At 38.6% G+C, this 26367-nt stretch overlaps 1 protein-coding gene across 1 annotated transcript in view; it reads left to right on the forward strand.

Moving 5' to 3' along the window:
- The window catches only part of SHB (SH2 domain containing adaptor protein B), a 140247-nt gene extending 114417 nt beyond the window's left edge, over nt 1-25830 (forward strand). The window contains exon 6 of the mRNA XM_034410785.3: nt 20438-25830. Within this exon, the coding sequence (XP_034266676.2) occupies nt 20438-20621 (184 nt within the window). The 3' untranslated portion in view covers nt 20622-25830. The remainder of the gene's footprint in view (nt 1-20437) is intronic.
- The last annotated feature ends 537 nt before the right edge of the window (nt 25831-26367 follow it).

The raw sequence follows: 26367 nt of genomic DNA on the forward strand, positions 1-26367 counted from the left end.
TCTGAAAACTGTTTCACTTAGCAACCATCTCACTTAATGACTGAGCTGCTGATTCCACTTGTGGTATCTAAGCAAAGACTACCTGTAGTCTGTTGCAGTATCTTATTGGCTTACAAATATGGTTCATGGCAGAAATGATGGTCATAATTAGGAAAGTTGGAAGTGATCTCCTAAAGTTGGCTCACTGAGATTTTTTAGATTCAGGTCTAATTCTCACAATTCATTTCCCTGCTCCAGACACACTTGCCCAGATTCAAGTAGGCAGCCCATTTGATCCTGATTATGTCTGCATGTGCCCAGAATGTGGAAATAATTTGCACAGTTTTAATGCTTATATATGATCTATTGCACTGGGGAGGGTAAAAGCAACTTGATTTTGTTGGGTAATCTATTTTATTCAGACTCATCTGCTTCTTAATTTTACATAGTAGTCACATTCTACAATCTCCTACAATCCCCGTTTTCCTCTTCTGTCTTTTTCCCCTTCTTTTCATTAGCTTTTAAAAACAAACCTGAACATATATCCTAGGCATCTTTAGCATCTTGGTGTGAAAATATTTGATATGTATGTATATATTTTACTGCCTTTGCTTAGATAAACACTAGCATTTTTAAACAACTAAATCATGTGCTTTTTAGGAAAGGTAAACTAAAGAATAGGGTTCCATAGCTTATTTCAATGAATCTGTTTTGAAAATGGCAAATTTTCAATATAAATTCAATGGCAAAACAAGGGAAATATCATACACCAGTGTTTATCAAACTTGGCAACTTTAAGGTGTGTGGATTTCAATGTCTTAAAGTTGCTAAGCTTGAAAAACAATGTTGTACATCATACTTCTAATTGGTACACTTTGCAAAAAAAAAAGTCGTGAGGACAGAATAAAAGTTTGGATAGATTTTAGGGTCTTAACTGCACCCTCAATGACCTCCTCATGGAAAATCAAGTTAGAGATATTTGTAAAAAAAGTGCACACATTATTATTCTAAATTGGGAATTACAGTGAGGGCTGAAGTATAATATGGCTAGTGGGCATACCAACGTATGACCCAGCAGTGTTGCATAGTGGACCACAAGAGGACTCATCAAGTTTCAGGCGACCAGTTGCCCGAAAATGCAAAATTAGGCGTGTTATCACACATTTACCAGGACACATAACCGGTGCTTGCATTTTGGTTCAACGAGATCAAAAATAATGCAGACCTCTTCTACAGTCAGAAAACATAAATAAATATCCCTTTAGCTTCTGAAGGTAACCCAGTATTATAGTTCTCTCTCTCTACACACACACACACACACACATTGTATAAGTGTACTAGCTGCCAGCTTTTGCAGTCCATTAGAACAAATTCCCAAAGCAGCAATTTATTGAATTTCTTCTCAGCATTGTCTAGTCAAGTGTCACAGTTTGCAGTTACTCATTCCAGAGCTAATAGATTTCTTTTTCGTCAAGATTACTTCACTTAGGAATAAGAGTAATAAATGCAGCACCATGGAAACAGCTTAATGAAAATGATGTTAAATGCCTGCAATTGCTCTTTGGGTGTTTTAATTAATATGCTCTGAAAATGGCAGGGTTATTTATGGGGTGGGCATAAATAATCCAACCCGTAAATAAAGGAAATTGAAGTTAGCTTGTTATATGTCCATTTCAACGTTATCCTCATAAAGGTAATTTGAATACTGGTGGACAATTAAGCTGCTCTATCATTTTACAATTCCCAAAGAAAGATTTTAAAGAGTAGAAAAGGATACCCAGAACATCAAGATCCCATTTGTACAAAACCATTTGTACAGCTTGTTTCTTAATTTCTAGTTTTAACTATGTCCCAGTTGTGAATTAGAATTGTAGGAACGTTTCATCCAAGACAGATTTTCTTTTTCAAGCACATAAAGAATTGTCCATTCTCAGAGGTAACTACTCTCTGTGTCTTTCCCAGAGTTACTGAGCCTTTCTGAGAGGAAGGAAGCTATCCCAAAGCAGGGTTTCAAGTAGAGGACTAACAGAGATCTTCCTCTGTGGATATATATTTTGGACTTGCATTTAGGAAATTTATTTTTTTGAGCTTATCTGTCAGCACTTCATACACTTCTACTGCAGTATTATAACAATATATAATCTACTAAATCTGTCTTGTCTGATTGTATATAACTTTCAATTGAGTGAAATGGCGCATCACAGGGCAACCATTTTTGAATCAACATACCTCAGATGTACCTTAGACAATGCATCCAAAATCTGGGAACCATAATTCTCTTGGAATTTGGCAAAGTTTTGGCAAAGTACAGTGCTGCTGCTCTGCCGTGGTCAGCCATCATGTGATCATTGTTTCCAAGGCTTCCTACAAGCCAGAAGGAAGTTGGAAGTCCTTCCCACTCCCAATGATTTTTTGCCTGTCCATGGTCATTCTTGTTTCTCTGTTTAGGTAAGGAAACACCTCTGAAACAATGACCCAACAGATTGTGGGTTGACTAGTTATAATATAAAACTTGCTATCTGTTATGCAGCATATAATGTTTTAGACATAAACGTACAAGCCAAAAAGACCTGAATTCAGATCTCAGTCAGGAATTCTTCTGGACTTGGAAGAAGTGGGTGGAATAATGAATTGTTCTTTTTGGTGTTTTGATACATAAGCGTTCTAAATTCTGTATGTAATGTGGCAAATTTTTACTTGGTAAAGCAATCGTCTATATTCATGACTCATTCCTGCATTGTCAGCAAGTAATTCTTTTTAAACTTAAAACCTTTTCTCGGCAACCAGGATTTAAAATGTTAGCAGTTAATGGTGTGAATTTCTCAATTAAAAGGGGAGAATATGGTTGCCTTCATGGAAACCACTGGAAAAAAAAATCAGTTCATCATTAAAACGCATGTACCTATCAAGCTATTAAGCACAGAGAGAAAAACCCCTGTTCATAGATTGCCGATGGCTTGCGTTCAAGGAAGAGAGGTCCTTGGTGCTCTTTGAGCTTAGTTGTTTTCTTGCAGACATTTTATTACCCAAACTAGATAATGAAGCTAGCACTGATGATGTTACCTAGTTTGGATAATGAAAAATCTGCAAGAAAACAACCATGTTCAGAGGGCATCAAGGACCCCTTCCTTTCGACCCTGAGCTACAAATATTCTCTTTTTAAGGAAAAATTAAAAGAAATCTTATTATGAAGATTTTAAAATTCAAGGTGCTGATTATCACCTTTAAAGCCTTGTGTACCATGGGCCAGGTTATGTGCAAGACCACCTCTCCCTGAGAGTATCTACCCATCCCGCCAGGTCCTTCTCTTAAATGGTATCATCTGGTGTGATCTTGACTATGTACCTTTTCCATAGCTGCCTCCACCCTTTCAGAACAACCTTCTAGGAGGCAGTCAAGACTCTTCACCCATCCGCCAGGCTAGGAAATAAATGAGCCCAGCAAGTGTGGAGTTAATAGGATATCGTGGAACCATGAGAGGAAACCTGATGTATTTCTTGTTAGTTTTTTGTGATAAATGTTTATGTTTTGTTGTTATTGCCAGTTGTGAGCCAGCCAGAATTATTGTATCTAAGATAGGTGGTCATTTTAGTTTTATACCAAAAAAAATCAATACAAATTTTAGACTTTTTCCAGCAGTCAGGCTAGAGACACGTATAATTAAATAGGCATATTATTGTGGTGCAAATGATAAAACATAAGAGTGTTTTGTTGTCGGTTGGTACATAAATCAATTGTATTTGGAAAGCAGAAAGATGTAAATTTAATTTAGGAAGAGAAAGAAACTACCCTATGGAAATCAATTGTCAGGAAATTGATAGAATACCAAGCCCTGAGAGGTTTTGCTATCCAAAGCCCAAATTACAAAAAGATGAAAACTGACCTTTGCAAATTGCATTTTCCAAACTGCCTAAAATCAGCTGAAGTGTTTGCATACAAATTCCTGGAAGTGTGATCTACTGTTTTCTGATGTTAGTTGATTAAACTATGGAGACGTTCAGATAATGAATGCAGATGTTAGATCATTCTGGAGAAAAATAGACAAGGGTGTAAAAAATAACCAAACAAGCCTACGTTTGCAAAAGGAAAAGACTTAACAAAACCCAAAGAGCAGAAGTAAGGCATTAAATCTGCAACACTAGATGTCTTAGGACAGTATAGTACATAATCTCAGCTCCCAGGATCACATGTGACACCCACCCATAATTACTAAGGAGATCTCCAGAATTGAAATTATAATTGTGGATACAATAGGGAGACATATACAATGTATGCCTTAAGAATTTAATTTAATTTAATTTTAATTAAATACAAATGATTTGTTTTTTGGCACCCTCAAAATGTATATACTGTATCCCTGTCCTTTGAAGCTAAATGAGCTGTTGATATATAATGGTAGATAGCAAGTCATTACTTTAACTTGTTTCAAATGTTCTTCAGAGTAAGTCATACTCCTTTCAGAACCCAAGCATTTACCAATGTAAGATTTCAACCAATCACTGCAACTTTGTAAAAATTCAAAATAGGGATGCTGTCCTTCTTGCTGAAAAATGTCATTACTGTTTAGCCTCATAGGTCCAGATTCTGCAAGGGCCACTCTGCAAACTCATGTACCTTCAGGTCACTGGTTAAAAGGCTTTCCAGAGCTTTGAAAAATCTCCATACAGTAACGTCTACAAGACACTTGTTCTGCTGGCTGACACTGGCCTTTTTTCAGTGCTTTCTGAAACATTTTAGAGCACCTGAAAATAAAGCTTAACTTCAGTCACAAACAGTAGAACTGAAACGCATGGAATCTTTCAGTCTACATATCACTGAAGTTGATTCATTTTACAAACATTAGACATTGCCCAGAAATAAATGTTCTGCCTGTGGTTTTTAAAGCTTGTCAGAGAAGCAAGAAACAATGTTGTTTGCAGTGCCATCCCCTTCGTTCGAAGTGCGGTTACTATTTTTTTAACTAAAATTAGGAGGCTTCTGGCACCAAAAAGAAGAATAACTAATAATATGATATACAGAAAGTTCTCAATTTACAACCATTCATTTAAGGTTACAACAGCACTGAAAAATGTGGTTTACAACTGATCACACTTATGACTGTTACAGCCTCCCCCAGTCACAAGATCAAAATTTGGATCATTTGGCAATTGGCATGTGTTTATGATGGTTGCATTGTCCCTGGGTCATATGATCACCATTTGAAACTTTCCCAGCTGGCTTCCAAAAAGCAAAGTCATTCTGGGATGCTATGGGATTCACTTAATAACTATGGTAATTTAACGACCACAGCAAAAAAATGTCATAAAATCTGGTATGTCTCATTTAACCACCTCACTTAGTGACACACATTGTGATCCCAATTATGGTCATAAGTTGAGGACTACCTGTTAGTCCATATCCCATTTGTCAATGCAACATGGTTGTGTGGTAGAGAATTCTGTGTTCCATCATGACAGAGAATTGTTAAAGATGAAGAATAAAGTTGTTGCATTCAAAGCAAGGCAATCTGTGTAAGAAATAATTAGTTGTACCCCATTATTTCAGAAGATTAAGTCTCAAATGATCGTAGCCCAGACACAATTTATAATTAATTGACCAAGTACCTGAAAAAGAGCAACAGCTTTTTCTAATAAGCTATCAATTCCAAATTTCCCCATTAAACAGTGTTGTTCTTATGTTTCAGTTATTAAGATAAATAGATTGCTTTCCATTGTCCTCTGCCCTCTTCCCAGACAGCCTCAGAGCCTGTCATCCACCTTGCCTTAAAAAGAATTGCTTGGATTTCCTCCAAAATTACCCGAAACAGTTGTTGTTGCGATTATTTTAACTGCATTCAGTTCTATCTTTGACTTTGGGGTAGATGCAAAGAGTTTGTCTTAAATTGGGCTTCTCAAACTATATTAAATTATAGCTCTTATAATTCCCAGCACATATTTGGCTATTAACGTCTGGGTTACTAAAAAGATAAGCATCTTCCTATCATGAAAAACAGTAAAATAGAGAAGAAAAACTGAGAAATATTTCAATTCTTTATGAATAGGGAGATGTATAATTCCTATTCTGTTAAGTTTTGTTCAATGTTTTTTCATCTCTCTTTAAGTGGGAGAACTGTGTTTAAAAATTCTTCTGTCTTAACATGAAATGGATATGTCTTACAGTGAATATCTATGGCACGAATTTAAGCCCTTGCTGGCTCTTATCTCCATTTATTTATTTGCAAAGACGTGTTGATTTTTCCTTTTCAACACAATATTTTGCATGAAAGTTCCCATCCATGGGATAAGAGAGGAACTTTATAGCTTAAATCCTAACTGAACATCCGTGAATGAAAGAAATGCCCTTTGTTCTTAGATTTCTACTGGGTGAAGGAGATTTTTTTAGCCAGCTCTCTTTCCCTACAATATTGCTCCCATTCTAGATGGTCTCCCTGTGTTCTCAGGCAAACATTTGAGGACACAATAAAATAGCTGGAAAGTGGGGGTAGGAGACAATGCCAACCAGCAGAACTGTGCTCAGTGGCACCCCCATTAGCAAACTAGAATCCTGTATTGGCTGCAGGTTTTAAGCCCCAACAAACTTTTAAGATCTTCACAGCCAGCATAAGCTTGGATCCAGAAGCAATGCCACTGTTTGAACTCCAAATGCTTGAAATGTAATCATTTGATGTGGGATACAGGGAAGGCCATAAGGACTTCACACCACCTCTACAAACATTTCAGCTGAAGGGCTGTTGTTTAAATCATACCTCAAGTCCTCTTTGCATTTACAAGGAAGTGGCAGAGGGTCCTGCTGTTAGCAAGTTGTTGTTGTTGTTTAACCAAGTGCCTGTTGTTGGAAGGGATCCTCCTAGATTTCTCCCTGATTTCAAAATAGGTGCTAAAAGCTCTTCTTTTGAAAAGTAGCTGATTCTTCTTCTTCTTCTTCTCCCTCTCTTTCTCCTTCTCCTTCTCCTTCTCCTTCTTCTTCTTCTTCTTCTTCTTTTTCTCCCTCCCCCTTCCCCTTCCCCTCCCCATTCTTCTTCCCCCCCCCTCCTCCTCCTCCTCCAAAGAAGCATAGCTAGGAGGGAGGGTCTGATGTCTGTTATGTCAAAAGAATAGCACTCTAATATATAATCAGATATTGCTCCATGTTTGTCTTGTGGCAGGAGGGCAGGAGAAATGTCCTCATGAATTTGCTGGGCACTTTACATGGGTCATTGTAATTTTTTCCCCTTTGAGTCAATGGGGTCCTTGGTGCTCTCTGAGTTTGGTGGTTTTCTTGCAGAGATTTTATTACCAAACTAGGTAACATCATTGGCACTGATGACGTTACCTAGTTTGGTAATGAAATGCCTGCAAAAAACAGCAAGCTCCAAGAGCCCCAAGGACCCCATTGACCTGCGCTGCAAATATTCTCTTCCATAGGTACTTTTGAGTCAGTGTTGACTCCTGGTGACTGACTGTTGGGATGAGTTATTGATGTTTTCTTGGCAAAATTTTAGATGTACTAATTTGCCATTGCCTCCTTCCAAAGGCTGACAAAGTGACCGGCCCAAGGTCACCCAGCTGGCTTCACACCTAAAATGGGATTAAAACTCAGAGTTTCCACCCTGATATCTTAACCACCATAACAAACTAGATCTCCATTGTAAATTATTAAGCTTTTAACTTTAGGTACCAGGTACCTAAGTCCCCCTGCCCAAATTTCATACGTTATTTTAAAAAGTCAATTCTTTGAGGTGTAGGGCATTCACTGAGGCTTATATCCGATCGCTTTCTTATATTCTGAAAAATAGCATGGCAATGACGCAACCAAATAGCTTCATTGAACACAAGCCTGGGCTTGCCTCTGTCATAGTTCTTGGTTTGTTTAGTTTTTGCCATTGACATCTTTAATGCACCATTCATGTATTTAATATAAGCCCCTTTCTGTTCACTCCCAACAGACTGTGATGGCATTTATGTTTGCTTTCCTACCCTGTATGCTTTTTCGGAAAATGATGGATTGAATATATGAAATTCTTTTATATTGCAACAGAACTTTTATTTTCTTACTGTTTCCTTTCATAGCTCAGAATATTAGAGATGCAGTGTAACAATAAATCTAAAGTAATCAAGAATAAGGTGAAAGGGAAACATTCGGATTCAGTTTCCAATAAAATCCTGTTTGAAGGATAATTATAGCAGAAGGCAGGGTGTTAGGATGTGTCCACACCTATCTGTATGAGTAATGGCTATTGCTCTTTTGATTTCCAATAGTACCTACAAAAACTGGCAAAGACATTGAAGTTCTGACTTTGCTGTCAAAACTATGTGTTCAGAGTTGCATTTCTGCATTCCTCTTGTCCTTCCACCCTCTTGGGGGGTGGGGAGAAATGAGCTCAGATTTACTTGTTCCCATTTACTTTTTGTTAATGTTTTTTAAAAAAAGCTGTCGTTGCCATTTAGTTAATTGGGGAATTCAGCTGCATTCTCATGCTAAGCACAACATTTTACTGAATAGGATGAGAGCTATAAATTCCAGGAAATAAATGAAGTGAAGAGATAGAAGTATCAACCAACAGGCAAGTTGTAGGGAATGTGAGTAGGAGTCTGAGAGTCTCCTGTTCCATCATTCTTTTCACAGATTAAAATCTATAATTTGACAATACTCTAAATAGCAAAGCAATAGTTGCTATAGGGGAATAGCTGCATTGAGACCAAACAGGTAACCAAAGACATTACTCATCATTATAGCCAAGAAGAGCTTTTGAGTCATGCATCTGAATGATGCTGAGAAGGTTTCAGGATCATTGTCAGTAGGGAATCTCTGTAGCAACCTAAAATTCAACTGATTATTGTCCTAAATAAAAGTTTGATATCTTGCAGAAAGAACATTGGTCCTCCCAGAGCAGACATATGTGTGGTACATTTCAGGGGAGATGACATACTGTACAGTAATATAGTCTAATATAATCACCTACCATACTGTAATGTATAATATTACTATAGATTCATATTATTGTATTTGCTACTGCAAGTAGGGGAGGTAAAGTTATAGGACTGGTGGTTTGGCTGAGGAACCACTTCTCGGGAGTTCATGGCAAAGATTATGGACCCCAATCCCATCTCCTTAGAATGGATCGCCTATTAAGCTGGTCCAAGAAATAGCCTCTGATTGAGTTACCTCCCTCCCCTTCTAGTGTTTGGTCATCTATATTGTTATTTTATCTCACCTACAACAACCTGTGATATGAAGCAGAAGTAGGCAAATAACAGGTGTGGTTGATGATGAGGAAGGAGACCTCTTAGTAGGATTCAATTATCACATTCTGCCTCTTTGCTAATCCTCCTGCACAACATCAGACTCTCAAGCAGGAATTTCTAGAGACTCTTTTGTTTTTAGCTTCACAAAAACAACATAAAAGAAATCTAAGGAATTGCCTAGACAGTCTTGTGATTTTTAAGTAAACATGATCATGCAGGATCTTCACTCTGTGGAAGCTTACATTTTCTTTTTCTTCCACGCTGAAACTAGTAGAGTTGGCTGTGATTGTGAACTGTGTCTAGACATGTGCCTTCTTTCAGATCATATCATAGCTTTTCTTGTTTTTTGTAGTTTCTGAAATTACAGTACAGCACCCACACAGATACTTTCATTTAAGTGTTTTATTGCAAAAAAATCTGCTGTATCCTACAGAGATTCCAGCTGACAAATTATGTGGATGGTATGTAAGAAAGACCTTGAGGAACAAGGCAGAGATACTGTTTAGGGAATGCTCAGATAAGAGAGGTCATACCCCATAGCTCTATAATGGGAGGAGAAAGAGCAATCTCCCTAACTTCTTAGGCTGCAAAGGAGACAATGGGAGATTTGTACTTTCAGGCCTGCAATATTCTGTTAATGTAGTAGCCTTACAATAAGGCAGAATAGTTCATCTGGTCATGTTTCCTATCTGGTTTACTTGTGAAGGCTGACATCATGATAGAACAGGGGTGTCAAACTTATGTCGTCACAGCGGTATCACATGACATATCGCAACTTTTTTTCCCTTCACTAAACCAGGCATGGGCATGGCCAGCATGTGACACATCCGGCCCGCAGGCTGCGAGTTTCACAGCCCTGTGATAGAACATCCTTAGGCATCTTAATTTTTTTTAACCTACCTACTCAGCCTGTTGGGAAGTACCCAACCAGGCCAGGGGAGGCATCAAGGGCAGAATTAGCCTCAAGTCTTTGTGTAGCCACAAGTGATCCAGAACTGACTTCCCTTAAGCTCCATAGAATCTTATCTGTCTGTTCCCAGGCTAAGGCTGGCAGTCTGGGGAGTTTCCTGTATAATAGGCAGATTATTTAAAAAATGGTAAATTTGAATTTTACACATGTAGGTCTGGTTACTTGTGCCTAACACAGCCTCTGTTTCCCACCCTGTCCTTTTTCATTTTCACTAGTAGCAAATATAGCAGAGTTCGTGACAAGCATTTTTCCATCTGAGCACATTTCTCTCCCTTTTCCTCTACACAAAAATTCTGAATTTCTAGAAGTGCAAAATGCTCATTGGTACCTTTTGCCAAGTCTTCCTTCTATATTAATAATGCTGTATTTTCTAATCAGGGAAACCCCCTTTGATTATATTGGCATCCCTGTGTTTTGTAGCAAAGAAGCGATGATTTACAATGACATTTTTTTAAAATTCAGAACTATAGAACTAATGACATCTGGTAAATCTTCCTAAAGATCCATTTTTGGAACATTAGCTGTTAGAAAATGAAGCAATTGCTTTGCCTTGTTTTTTAGTTTCCTCAGAAATATTGTTATTCTGATTTTTTTTTTTTTAAGGATCCTTACTTGCACATAAATCATACATTCCTGTTAATCTGAGTGGAAATGGTACTCCTGGTTTGAAACTATTTTTGCTGCTGTACTGTAAAAGTTTTTTTTTTTAAGTTTGCATTCAATTGTGTGAAACACCTGTGCGCTCGCTCAGAACAACTTGACAATTCAGAGAAAGAAAGGGATCAGAAGTGATTCGTGTCTCTGCTGAAACTTAAGCTGCCACCTATCACAACCAACACCAAAAGGAAACAGAATTCTCTACAACAGGAATGTCAAACTCAATTTCATTGAGGGCCACATCAGGGTTGTGTTTGACCTTGGGGTGGCAGGGGGGCATGGCCAGCATGACATCACTCATGTCAGGGGGCATATGTGGTGGTCTGAGCACCCTGCCAGCGAAAATGGGCTCCTGAGCTCCATTTTTGGCTGCAACGGCATCCTGCAACCCTCTGCCAGCGAAAACAGAGCTTGAGAGAGCTGTGTGTGGCCCTTGTGAGCTCTGTTTTCACTGACAGAGGCACCGTGGGCTAGTCCTTCACTGTTTCCAGGATGGCCCTGCAGGCCAGATCTAAGCACCATGCAGGGCATGCATCCGGCCCCTGGACCGTGAGTTTGATGCCCCTGCTCTACAACATTCCGCATATTTTGTTCCATTGAGGGAGATCAGAATACCATAACTAAAAAAATGTAAAACATGTGCCAGGGACTAAAATTTGATGACATTATTTGGATTCTCCACAAATGCACTATAAGCAGCCTTGATTCTCAGTCCTAAGGACCACGGTACCTTGCTACAGGCACTCACTAAGCTTCTGTGATCTCAGAAGTGTGCAGATGTCTATGTGATAGAGCTAAGCAGTGGCCACTCTACAATTATGGCTTATTATACAGCCAGTGTGGTTGTGATGGAGAATGAAAATTCTCTTTTTCCTTTTGAGATGAAGTGAGCCTGACAATGCATGGGATTCCAAGTAATAGAGTCATAATCATTGAGCCCATGCTCTCTCTCCAATTGCATAAATGTTACGTGTGAATGTTTTAAAGTCATTTTATCATGAAAAAGAAGGCAATTTAACATAACTATTACCCTGTGCTCTTCATGAAAAATGCATTAAGCAATTATAACTGAAAGTAAGAGGTCTTGGGAAGCAACCTACTGCTGTGGGCGATGTGTCCCGGCAGCTGCAAAAAAAGTGTGAAGCCTTATTAAATGCCACAATTATTAGGAAGGTGATGGTTCATGTAATGGTGGGGTGGGTGGGGTGGTGAAGAAAGCATGTCTGCCATGTGCAGTATTTCGTAATCATTTTGATAAAAAAAATGTCCCATTTGTTTTGTTGAGGCAACTATTTTTTCATAGACAGGAACTGCATTGTAAGTAGTGTGGCTGAATAGTATTAAGTAGATTCCTTCCAATTATGGTTATGAATGGCACACACTCCACTTGCGAAGCATGGCAGAGCTTTGATGCAATTATTGTAACCTACAGTGCTTCAGGAAAATGCTGGATGGTTGTTATCGTCCAGAGGCCCATGTCTGGAAATTTTAAATGGGAAAACTAAGAGCCTCTTTCCTTTCATAGCACATTTCCAGTTCTCAATTAATTTTTCCAGTGCTCTGGCTGGTTGCTAAAAGTCTGATGCCACAAATCAGCGGCCATGGACCAAGCTAGTTCATCACAATGAAAGCTGATTTTCAGCACAAAGCAACTTTTCTGCAAGAGAATTGCTCATTTGATAGCTAATGGTGCTGCCAGTTTAAATGATTGACTCCCAGATGCGGATAGTTTTTGGACATTTACACTCCCTTCGGTGTTGGCTGCTATATGGCCATTTGACATGGAACTCTGATCAACCACGGCTTCCTCTTCAGCCTGGTTTAAAATACATTTTAACTCATTCATTCATTTTAACAATCTAAGAATTTCACCCAAAAAATGTAGAATTCTGGATTGTACAACAACAGGAATAGGAATATAGTTTCAATATACTCTTCCACTTTTAAAAGCTCTCTGCATGTTATAAATTATCAAATCAGGAGTACTATATAGAATCCTCTCCTATCTAATGACCATAACATGTACTGTGTTTCCCCGACTACCCTGAAGTCCTAGCTTGATTTTTACATGTGTGCCCAAAATAAGCCCAACCCCCAAAATAAGCCCTAATTAAGACCCCACCCACTCCAGGGTGCACGGGTAAAAATTAAGCTAGGGTGAGGATGGGGTGGGTGGAGCTGCTGTACTACTTACCTTCAGACAGTTGCAACCAGGCCTCATACACCCTGTCTTGCTGGCCCATTTCTTCTGCAGCCGGCAAGGTTTGCAAGGCTTTCCTAAAGGCCTCTGCAGCCGATAACAGCGCTCCGGATCATTCTGGAGCTCTGTTATCAGCTGCAGCATTCAGGAAAGCCTTGCCGGCTGCTGTAGTTCCTAAAGACCTCTGACAGAAGAAAGGAAGCTGGGGGTGACAGGCACAAGTGAGGTGAGTCAGTGGACAACATCCCCCCCCCCGAAAATAAGACCTGGTGCCTTTTTTGGTGGCAAAAAAATACAAGACAGGGTCTTATTTTCGGGGAAACACTGTAACTTACAGTGTTACAATTCAAAGAATGTAGAGTGTGTAGAACAGCTCTTAAAGCAATGTCTTTATCACACTTTTTTCCTGATTTGCAGTATGTAAGGTTGTAGCAAACAACCAAAGATAAGCATTAATGCGAAGGTGCAAACATGTAACACAGAAGAATTACAGAAAACAGAACTCAGGACTTTTTCATCATGTACATAAGATTCCCATCTGATTGCATCAGTATCTTGGCCATGTTAGGAGAAAAAAAATCTAAGATTTCGTGTTATTGAATAGTTCTGGGTAGATGGAACACTTAGATCTGGAGCCAATGGGTTGCAGCCCATAATTGCTATTATTATTGCAATTGAGTGACTGTTGACAGGGTTACATGGACTGAAAAATCATCACTTTATTTAAGTCGGTTTCATCAGATACTGTTTTGCTGAATTGTTGCAGTTCACAACTCCATCTGGCTCCTGTCTGTAGCCTGCCTCTAAACCTTTCAGTGCTGTCCACTGGCCCCTTTCCTTCCCAAATGCAGCTGTCAGTATCACTTTTGTGGTTCCTTTATTTTTAGAGAGAAAGCTTTAAGCCCAGATTATGTGGCCATGGTCAGCACAACATCACTTGGTTGTTCAAATTCTTGGAGATTATTTGTCAAGACTCCTTACTATGGGAATGCAACATTTGTCAGTGCTGGAAAATTGAACTTGGTATTTGGAAAGGTTAGCTAACATTTGAAGTAGTTTTGTGAATCTAATCAGGCAGTTTGTAATATAATTGTACTATACAGTGAGTGCATTTTGAAATTTCACACACAAAAACAAGTCCTACACAATGGTTCTGTTCACAAACTGTGCTAAACCATGTTTTGCTTTCCCTTGATGTACTGAATAAACCACAGTTGGTTGATTTTACACATTGAGCAATCAACTGTGACCTACCCATTGCAATGGTTAGATTCATGGAGAATGTTAAGTGGAACTGAAGAAACACCATGATGGCTTTCCATGGTATGTGAATGAGACATGCCAAAGAGAACCATGTTACGTTTGTATAGCCTATATGTAATTTCCCTATTTATAGAGTAAAATATCCTGAAACATTATGTTAATGTCAATCTTTGGAATCACTTCACAAGTTTCCTATCATATTATATAGCTTTGGAAAGAATCTCCAGCATTGCACAATATCCTTGTAATGCCTTCTTGTCTGTCTTGTCTTCTTAATTTGAAGCTCTTGAAATATGCTGGCCTGCAGTTTTGATAATTCTCCATCAGCACGGGTCAAGATTCCAAGGAATTGTTGTAGCTACAGTCCAAAGGTTTCATTAAGGCCTTAGATTGACAAGGAGGAAACATGATGTAGCGTATGATGGTGGAATTTATGAGAGTTTATTAATCCTTACCAGTTATTAGCCAGGCTGTTCCTTAGCTGCCAAAACAAGAGGAGATTTCATAAGTTTGTTTAGTCATTTTCTTTCTGCCTCCAAGACCTTTTGTAATACTGCCCTTATCTAATCATATAGGCTGTTTCCTTTTCTAGCAGAGATGCCAGCTTTGGCTTTCCTCTTGCCAACATTCTCCCACAGACATCTCAGTGTGACCTATTGCATCCAATAGGTTCCCTCCTCTAGTTACTCATTAAACTGCTTTCCTGGTTAGCCTTTCCTGGTTTTATTTGCTGGAGTTTCTGCAGACCTGCTTTTAATTGAGATTGGATTTGGCAAGAAATCCCACAAATGTGACTGAAAAAAAGGGGAATCAATAATTTTCCAGGTTTTCAAAAGCTTCCTTCCTGTTAACTTGGAAATGATTTCACCATCAAAGTAGCTATTTTGCATGCTGACATGCTTTAAGTAGGAATTTCCCAGGAAACCTTCTTGAAGAATTCATCCGGCTGTTCTTTTTACCTTTGTAGCATATGTAGATCCAGTAAAGTTTAAGTGATTGGGGAGAATGTGGCTGAGAAATTAGCATACCTGCCTTTTAAGGGTACAGTACATCGTGGGCATTTAAAGTGAATGAATGTGTTTTAACCCTATCACTTGTTAGGGTTAGGGTCACTTAGCTGATTGCAGAGCGAGGAATGTTTGAACCTTGGGATCCTAGGGGCAAGAGGAAGCTAGGTAAAGTTATACAGGGTGGAAGACAATCACATCTAGAGATGAAAGATTGGAAGCTCACACTCCTCAGTAGGCTTCCCAATTCACAGGCACTCATTGTGTCCACAGTTAGAAAGGCAAGCCTGATAGATTTTTGAACAAGAGCTGTCAAAAATCCATTAACAGTCTTGCAAGGACACATACCACAGCTGAATATGGGTCACGAACAGCAAACATTGCAAGAGAGCAGAGAAGAGCACATTTTAATTCCACAGGCAGAGGGTTACATCAGAGTTTTTGCAATTCATGCAGTCAGCTGGATGATTATGGAAAACGTTCCATTCAAGTTGATTTGATTTTATGTCTTATTAAATTTTGTATTTAATCAAATCAAGGTTAATGAGAATGCGGGGAAAGAAAACTAAACACAACAGGTAAGGAAATTTGGACACCCTTTCAATTAGCACCTCATAGCTCTTCTTTGGCAGAAGAAACGGCTTCCAACTATTTGCTACAGGCAGCTATATATCTTTTTTTTCCCCTTACTTTTGGTGTGCTTTCTTGAAGAATTCTTCTATAGTTCAAGAATATTTTGAGGACTCTTTGCATGCACTTCATGTTTGAGATCTTCTCACATTTTTTACAGTAATATACAAGTTTGGGAACCATGGCAGCCATTCCAAAGACTTTTTTTTTCTCTCTTGTAATTGCTTCATGATTGATTTGGGAAACTATTTTGGACTGTTATCTCACTACGGTAATATTTCCAAGCTCTTTTCAGTTTCAATTTCTTCACTGACTATGGAACATTAGCTTCTTGGAAATGTTGAAATTTAGTAGAATCTATCCTTCCTTCAGCCCACACAATACTTCTGTGCTACTGGATGCCATATAACGATCTTGCTCAATGCCTGGCAAAATGTCCTTTTCTTTAAATTCCTCAGACATTTTTCTTCAAATGTTTCATGTGCAGTGCCTAAAGAAGTCAACATTGGTTTTTATCAGTCAAAAGCACCTTGTTCCAAAGGGTTTCAGGCTTATCAAAGTTTGTTGGTTTATGTGTTTGCCTCACTGAAACAATGACCTGTGATGAGATTAGAGAAAATATTTCTTTCTGATAACTCTCTGATGAAGATTATTGTTGTATAATCAATACTGCATAGAGGACTTTTGGGTAACTACTTCAGTGTCAGTTAAACGTTTCAGCAAGTGTTTTGCAGTGATTGTGGGTTCTACCTTGCAGATCAGTGTCCCATAATCAGTGAAAAAATGAAGTTTTTTAAAAAAAAAGGTTGGATATTTCCAAGGCCTAAGAATATTTATCAGCTAGTAGATTTCCACAAGGAAGAGTAAGGCAAAATCCAAAAACAAGAACTAAAAGCTGTTAGAGGTGGCTGTAGGAAATATTTGGAAGCTGTCGTTTCTACCAAAACGGGTATTGACTGAAAAGGTGCGCAGCTTTTTGGTCTGTCATATTCACTGTTTTGGTTTTTTTGACTATGTAAATAACTATCCATAAATTATAAGGACGTCCACTACATTTTCAGAAAGATGTTGCATTTAACTTTTTACCATGTAGAAGTTGTGTCAATTTCTGTTCACTTCAGGAGTGCAAGAATATGCCTAAACTTTTATATACAGTTGTGAAAAGACTGGAAGAAGAGCAATCAATTCAAAGTGTTGTGCATTTAACAGGTTTTCTAAAACAGGGGTTTCCAATCCAGGGGGTGAAATTCCGCAGGTTCTGGAGAACCAGTAGCGGAAATTTTGAGTAGTTCGGAGAATTACCGGCAAATACCATCTCTGGCTGGCCCCAGAGTGGGATGGGAATGGGATTTTGCAGTATCCTTCTCCTGCCATGCCCACCAAGCCACACCCACAGAACCAGTAGTAAAAAAATTTGAATTCCACCACTGCTCCAACCCCCGATCAAAGGATTGGCACTGGTCTGTGGCATGCCAGCAACCAGTCTGCACAAACAAGTAAAGCCCCTTCTGGGGGTTCCGGCAGGCAGCATGCAAAACCACGTTCCCCTCCAGAGACCTCCAGTTTGGCGTCGTGGTGAGACAGTTAGGGAAATAGCGGGCTCTGATGAGCCCCACGAAAACCCCGGTTGCCGAACTGCCGCCAATGGGTCTTCGGACCGGAACCGTCCTGCAAGGATGGGGGAAAAGGAGGGGCACCTCGGACGACCAAGAGGAACAGGCAAGTTCCTCAGAGGTCAGAGGGAACCCTCTGTGAGTCAGCAGCATGGGGCGGCAGCCATGGCGGCTGCCACGAAGCTGGGACAATAGGCAAGAAATGTGCTGAGGAAACTGGATAGAAACGGAGCTCTTTGAAGCCAGGTGAGTGACAACCAACCCAGGCTAGAACAACGCCTAGAGCAAAATTAACATCTATAAGATCCCTAGCTATAAAATAGCGGCTGAATAATAAAGGGGCTGAAAGTTTAAAATGCTACCTTAAAGAAACAAAGACCCGATAAACAACTAAGCTTTGAATAGAACTAAAGGAATTAAATTAGTGATTTGTATTAATTTGTGACCGGATCAAAAGCTTTGTTTTGAAAAAATGTGTTTTATGTTTATGTTTTAAAAAAATAATAAAAAACTTTAAAAAAAAAAACATGTTCCCCTCCGGTCCACGGAAAAACCTCTCTCCAGGGAACCGGTTCCTGGTACCCCAAAGGTTGGGGGCCGCTGTTCTAAAGCATGATTATGCTGCAAGATAATAGGACAGCCCCTGACAGCCCGTATGCATATTATATTCCTATCTCTGACAAATAAAAATTGTCCGATGATAAGACAATCTGGGATCCATTTTCATGTCTTGCAAAGTTACAAATACAAGGAAACATAATTTGGCAATGTAATATGCTTCAGGGAAGTAGGCTTGGAAAACTGGATTCAGGAATATGATATTCTCTTCTAATATTCTGCCAGTAGGAATCCTGTGTAAAGTTGGTACAGAGCCAACCTTTCACTGGCTCTTTCAGACCTTTCAATATAATTCCCTCCATATAAATAAATAAAAACTTTCATATTGTCTGAATATTAGGCTGTAGATAGTTTATTCATGGTTGGTTTGATTGATCCATAGTTGGTTGCATTCACATGTCATGCCAAGCTATAAAACATGATTTATAAACCATAATGGATAGTAGTAAAAAAAACCTCATCATGATCCAGTATATAAACTAAATCCCAAACCAATCTTGTATATGATCCAGATCAATAGATAATCATTCTAACTGCAAGCAAACAAACAAACAAATTTAACTAGTGTCTTCTGTTCTTGCATTAAATCTAAAAAGACCTCTCATCAGATTGGCCTCTATTCTAGTTTTAAATTAACATGCACCTGTTTTTACAATCCCATTAATTTGGTATCAGGATTTTAAAGCGTTTACTAGAGGAGGATAAAAAAAAGCATAATAAACTTGAAGGGATACCACAATATATCTGCTCATAATAAGTATTTAGAGGTGTCACCCTTGGCTTAAAGGAAATCGTTTAGAGAACAATTATGTTTCAAAAGAGAATCATTCTCGTAAAGAATTTAAATTTAAATCAAGATTTTTTTAAGCGTGCCAGAGCTATAATTACAATGCCTGCAGTGATTTCTGCTCTATAGAGAAGGGTCATTTCATCACAAAATTGCCTTGGAAAATTTGAATAATGTGAGTTTGAAATTTGCTTCAGCTTCTTCACAGGGTGGAGATATCCCCACATCCTATGAAAAAGCTGAATTTTCTTAAGCAATTTAAGAGGGGATAAAGGCACTATTCTCAATTTAAAATTATCTCTTTGTGCCCTTGAGACGCAAACTCAAACACCTTCCCTGCAGTCTCTCAGCCTTCTTTCAATTGCCTGCGCAGTCAGAAAAATCTCCCTAGATTTTTCTTTTTCTCTCTGTCTCTCTCTTTTTTAAAAAACATTTTGGCTCATTATAAATTAAGTGGTAAGCTATACATGTTTCTCTGGAGGGATCATCCAACAAGGGTTTCTGTACCCTCAAATTTTGCATTTGTTGCCTGAGGTATTTGTTTTTAGACTTTGCAGAAAAAATTGACAGCTGAATACAGAGTAGTTGCATATTTGTTATAAAATCCAAAGCCACCCATAGACTGGTCTATATTTGTATCGTGTTATCCTAACTTGGGTATATTCAGAGGTTCCGTCTAATTAGGGATAGACAATATTTATTCATAGCATCATTCTCAGTAATGTAGCACACAACTATATATATTAATGGTTGATCAGAGCCAACAACTCTTTCTCTTTAATCCTTAGAATGCATCCTACTTCATAATGGGGGGGTCTGCAGTTTTTCAGAATTTAGAAGCAGAAAATGGAAAATATAGTGAGGGGTCCTTGGTGCTTTCTGAGCTTGGTTGTTTTCTTGCAGAGGTTTCATTACCCAAACTAGCTATTAATACTAGCTATTGATGATATTACTTACTTTGGGTAATGAAACCTCTGCAAGAAAACAACCAAGCTCAGAGGCCTCATTTCAGCGTGGAGCTACAAATATTCTCCTTTTATTGGAAAATATAATGTCTGTCTACAGAATCTTAAAACAAATGCATCTTTTTCTGGGATCTCTTGGCAGCTCCAAAATCCTAGGATTTTGCATTCCATCATAAAATTGCCATGGAAAATTTCAATAATAAATAATAAGTAATAAGTAATTAATAAAAGCACTTTCAAAACCAAAGCACTGAATAGTCCATACTCCCTTAAGCAGCTGGCAGACAGGTTATGGTCATTTCAATTACACGTCACTGGAGTTTTAAAGCAATTATTTAACTAAATGTTCTGCTTTGTTTTTCTTACATATGGTGCCAAGGACAGGTGGGAATTTTTTTAATATACTCAGCATGTTCTACATTCATGTAACATATTCATCATCAGATTCCCTTATCAATGGTGGCTTGTGGAAATTTGTATATCAACTTTCTCTCTCTCCCCCCCCTCCTTTCTTTTTCCAACAGGAGTAACCAAGGGTTCATGCACATGAAGTTGGCAAAGACCAAAGAGAAGTATATTTTGGGTCAGAACAGCCCCCCCTTTGACAGCGTGCCTGAGGTTATTCACTACTACACTGCAAAGAAACTGCCTATCAAAGGAGCTGAACATTTGTCACTCCTCTACCCTGTAGCTGTCCGGACCTTATAATTGTTCTACGCACGCTCCTTCCTGTGGATTGGAGATGAAGGCTGCAGCAGCAGAAGGATCCCTGCATTGGCATCAGCAGCATTTCTTGGAAACAAAGGACCCCTTTCGGTCTTTCCAGAAACAGACTGTTGTATAGTAGTATGAGTGGAATTGTTGCACTACTTTGCATGTCCTGTGTGGAAACGTTGGCTTCTATTTATATGAGAGAAAATGGATTCAGACGTAGAAGAAATGCATCTTTTTCCAGGAATCCCACCCTCCCATGCTCCCTGAAATGGAAATCTTGCCAAACCCAAAGAAAGCTCTTGAAAACTTTCTGCCTGTGGGCCCACAACATGCTCCCTTCCTAGCTGTTTTTGGGGGGGGGAAGAATACATTGACTGAATCTGCAAATGGACTCATTCCCTTCTGGGAGCAGAGTGGAAGGGGAAAAGAAAACTGGCTTTGCTACACACTCCAGACTTGGAAATTACGTATTACACAGTCAACCCCAGATTTGTGTTATTGTTTTCATGCGCAAATTAACCCAACACGAAGACCCTCCCCTCCCAGTTTGTTTGTTGTTGTTTTTTTTGGTCTTAATGAGGATATCATTTTAAAGATCTCAATGAGTAATTTTGCAATGGCAGAAAGTGTTTGGTTATTTATGAATAGGGTATGTACTTAAATAGTGGTTTAATATATATACATATATAATTATATTTTTATTCCCCTCTCCTTATGCGGGGGGGAGGGGTACAACAATAAAGCTCTAAGGGGTTTTTTGTGCCGATTCCTAATTTAAAGGTAATGACTCAGTTCTGTTTTTTGTTGTGTACGTACAATGTAAGTGGTGATGGTTCATTGATTTCCCAAGGAAGGTCAGGGTGGCAAGGGTTGATGTTTACATGACCATATTTCAGACCTAATGACCCTTCCACAGGCAGGCTTCCTCAAGTTGATAATGGCATCCGTGTGAAGAGTGGCCCCACCTCAGGGATATGGGGAAAACCCATGGATAACTTTCTGTTGTTGTTTCTCAAAATTACTAATGTGTAACAAAATGTAAATCAGGCCCACTTTGTCCCTGTCCCCCCCCCTCCATTCTTTTTTTTGTCATGCACAGAAATAGGGGTAGTTTCTGTACTCCACCCATCTTGTCACTTTCTTCATAACCATTTGGAATAATTGCTTCCAAAGCTCTCTTATCCTTCACACTGTCACAACGCTTGGCTTCTACCTCATTTATAAAGTATAGGCCCATCTCTCTTCTTCTGCCAGGTCTGGCATGTATTTTTCCCCTCATAAAACCAATTTAATTGGCAGCCTCTTGATGTGCTTCTCCTTCTTTTATACTAATGGCAAATACATCTTACAGAACCAGTTTTCCCCTTTAAAACAACCAATAAACTGGATTTAAGATAGGAAGAAGCACATCATACTGGTGTCAGATGTTCAACGAGCCACAATTTAATAAATGTGTTAAAATACCGAGCCCCAATCTTCCGCATCATTCTTGTTTATAGCACTACCCATTTCTACATTGGTGATCTGAGTCAAGATTCAAATTTGCAGTTTTCACTGTCTCTTTGTTGCAATAACACTGTAAAATTAACATTTTAACTAGACTGCCTTCGAAAACTACAACTCCCTTTCATTCATATGCTGGTTTAGAAGTATAATGGAATAATTGTTACTCCAGTGACTGTGTAAAATACTGGTTTGTTGTACTATACAATGTGAAAAACAAAGTCCTCAGATGATCTGATTTATAAATAGTATCTTTGTTGCCTGATTCATTTTCGTCCATTATAGACCATTTTTCAGTATGGTATGAATGACAGAATTCTGATTTACCTGTTTGATAACAAAGAAATAAATCTCTGTAAAATGCGTGTTGAATTGGCTGCCACTAATGTAAAAGAATGTTCAAAATAATTTTGCATGCCAAGTGTCCCTGTTGCTATTTGTTTTTTAACAGATACTGTGGGATTTTCTCCCTTAAATGAAGTAAAAAAAAACATTTTAAACAAAACAAAACAAAATCAAAACACTTGAGTTCCTTTTTTATTTTCTTCTCAGGTTTTCTCCATAGAATGCATCTTTGCTCTATACAACTTCCAGAATCCCCAGTTATTTAAATAATGGTCTACAATTTAATCTCAGTTAGCTTCATATATGAAAACATGTAAAAAGTTACAGCAGAATTCATTCACTTAAGGTGCGTTCAGCCATTGTTGGAACCATTTTTGTAGCCGCTTTTTCAATTTGTTATAGAATGCAGACTAAATTTTGTAAAGTCCCTGGATTCTGAAGACCAGTTTGATCTAGTGGTTAAGTCACCAGGGTAGAAACCAGGAGAGGTGAGTTCTAGTCTCATCTTAGACATGAAAGCCAACAATGACTTTGGGCCAGTCACATTATCTCAGCCCCACTCATCTCACAGGGTTCTGGGGAAACTAAGAGGAAAGAGTATTGGGTATTTTTGCTGCCTTGAGTTATTTATTTAAAAAAGGCAGGATTTTCTTTAAAATCTAATAAATAAATAAAAACTTGGTACCTACATACCACAGTTTGCCAGCATACTTAATTGTTTCAAGGGCTGATTGTTCCTGGGCCTCTCAAATATCAGAAGGAATAAAACAAGTTTTTACCTGCCAATAAGGTGAGAGCACTCCAGTATCCCAATAAAGGAGAATATTTGTAGCTCAGGATTGAAATGAAAGGTCCTTGGTGCTCTCTATGCTTGGTTGTTTTTGTTTTGTTTTTTTGCAGAGGTTTCAATATTCAAACTAGAAAACATCAGTGCTAGGTAACATCATCAATATTAGGACGGATGATATTACCTCGTTTGGGTAATGAAACATCTGCAAGAAAACAACCAAGCTCAGAGAGCACCAAGGACCCCTCACTCTGGTGTTTCTTTTCCAGCCACAACAAAATAAATCATGGAATGCCTTTATTGAAGGCATTTCTATGCCACAACATGTAATACCAGCCTCCAACATGACTTCACTTCAACCACTATTCTGGAATGCCATTAAGCAATTCTTGTAGAGGGATTTGGAATCCAATGTTTACTACCTAAACCCTTCATACCAGAAGGAAAAAAACCTTTATTTTCAGACATTACTTCAACTTTCTCATTTAAATCTTTCCTTTGTATAAAATTCATTTGTCATTGAGGAAATTATTTTAGCCTAGTTACTAATTTCAGAGGATCAAATTTCCATGACTCTGAATTGTAGTGGTATAGCTGTGCTACCTGAATCACAAAAATATTGAATTGGCCTGAAGACAAGAGGAATCTATTGGTTCTCCATAACTACTACTTTTATCATAGTATAAATTATCTCATCCTTCAATCTTCTATTTCAGTTTTTCTTCTTCTGAGAAAATCTGGACACCTGGAACTACTAGGAAAAGCAGGACCAAGTCAATGCTGGTCACTTACAGGAGCTCAGCCATACTGAGTTATCTCCTTTCAAGAGAAAGAGATTGAGATTCCCTCTTTTGAATGTGGAACTTATGTCCAGTCTTGACTCGCCCTTATTTTGAATCCCTTCTCAATACTCTAGACCAGGGGTTTCTGGGAGTTGAAGTCCACAAGTCTTAAAGTTGCCAAGGTTGGAGATCCCTACTCTAGACAATAGATACGAACCTGTATAATATACTCCGCACCAATACAATTAAATTCTGCACCCAATGAAGTTGATTTAAAAAGACTTCATTGAACATATAAATTATGAATGCAGTTTTGAGTCCTCTCCTCAGTTTGAGGAAGAAACTGGCTTTGGAAGACCCCCAGGGCACAGGAGACCCTCTCATAAATACCAAGTACATTTCTAGCTTCAGATAAGGATAGCGCTATTATCGCTACTCATCTAAGCATATATTTGCAGGATATAAAGCAGATGGATAGTGTACTTAATAGTTTGTCTTTCATCAGCCTGGGGCCCCAAACATGCAACACTCACTACCTTCTCCTTCTTCCAGAGCAATAACAATAACTCACTTGTCCTCATTGTCACTTGTAACTCGCATACAGAGGCAACACCTGGTATATCTAAAGCAACCAAACCTTAGCAGAGCTGGTTAATGCTTGCCTGGAAAGTCACCACAAAAACCCAGGGTGTAGGTTCAAGAGTGACTATGGCAAACTATTACTTCTCTATAAATCGTGAAACCTGGCATGAAACCTGACTCAAGTTTGTATCTTTTCTCCCAACTTTCACCCCAGATATTCTAGAAGGAGCAGGCAGGGAAAGCAGAATATGTTCAGTCTTAAGGAGGCAAGTTTACAATCACTTTAGTTATTTTCATGTCTCTTCTGCTTTCATGCCAGAGAGGCAACCTTTCCTTTCCTTAGCCTTGACTGCCCTTGGGAAGCTTCCTTCAACATTTTTACTTTTTGCTTGACCTACTGGTCAAAGATAACACAGTGTCACATCATTCCCTAGGTTCTTGATGCCAGCAGTATCTCACACCCAGTCTGATCTGGTTTCTAATGGCCATGTCAATCACAGTGCACGAAACGCTATAAGGTAGTCTCAGCTTGTTAGAAATCATCAACTCATATGGTCATTTTTTAGCAGGTCTGCATCAAAACAGATTTTTTTGGCCCTCCCATGATCTGTCCAATCTGTATGGGCAACAGAATGCACTCATTTCTATATCCGTCTTTGCTAATTTTGTGTGGGACTTCACCCTGGAACTGAGAAGATGGGGCACCTTTTAAAAGCATCTTCCCATGCCCAGCAGTTATGAAGGGTCATTTTCTTCTACCCATTTGCACATTAATTAGCATAGCAGCTAATCGCACCATTGGTGTTTAAATTATGTCTGTTTATTTAAATTACTTTTACATGCATATTCACTCAAATGTGTGTTTTGCATTCTATTTTTATGCTTTAAAAAAAAAACCAAGAACTATTGCTGGAGAACTTGCAAAATAAGTAAGTGGCAAACAATTCTGATCTGAGATGATTCTGGGATCAGAATTTGCAAAACCCTGATCCTTGAGCAGCTACATGGCCAGATAACTTTCAAAGCTCTGTCTTTAATTAGTTGCTGTAATTTGCTACTGCAGCCTCTGCCATCATTCTACTGTGCATTTTTCTTCCAATACTAATTATGAATGTTGAGCTGTTATTACCATGAATCGAATTTCAATTTTTATAATTGTAATGTGATTAAACTTCAATGGATGTTAGCTAAGAAGACCTCCTCAGCATTGTGTGGTGTGTATTTTCTTTACCCTACCCCTTAAGATATCCTTCCCAATTTGGGGTCTTCTTCAAGCTATGTTGGTTTTTATTGCCATCATCCTCAATCAATAGAGTCAACATTCCCCTCAGCTAAGAAACATGGAAGTTCACTTAGTCCTAAATATCCGTTAGTAAGGATTGGCTGCATTAATCTGAGCAGCAGAGAACAAGGTGTGAAGATTAAATACTGTAACAGCTTTAACAGGAAGGGCCATATGAGAGCCTTCCGTTGACCTTAATGTGACCTTAGCATTTATTTACTTTTAATAAGATAAATTTGTCAGAGGTGTGACTTGACTGCAACACAGTAATCCGAAACTGTCCTTTTATCCTACTTATTTGTCTCTGCTTTATATCGGGGACTCTACAAAGAGTTTTTACTCTGCCACCGGTTTTCAGATCTTTCCTTTCAAGAACCGCCATAACAATAGCTGTGTTGCAGTGATTTGTGCTATTCCTTGTGGCTGAGAGAAAGCCCAGGGCCTGGGCCTGTGTGTAAT

This window comes from Pantherophis guttatus, chromosome 2 (assembly GCF_059756535.1).
Source record: "Pantherophis guttatus breed Tessera chromosome 2, ASM5975653v1, whole genome shotgun sequence".
NCBI classification, from domain to species: Eukaryota; Metazoa; Chordata; class Lepidosauria; order Squamata; family Colubridae; genus Pantherophis; species Pantherophis guttatus.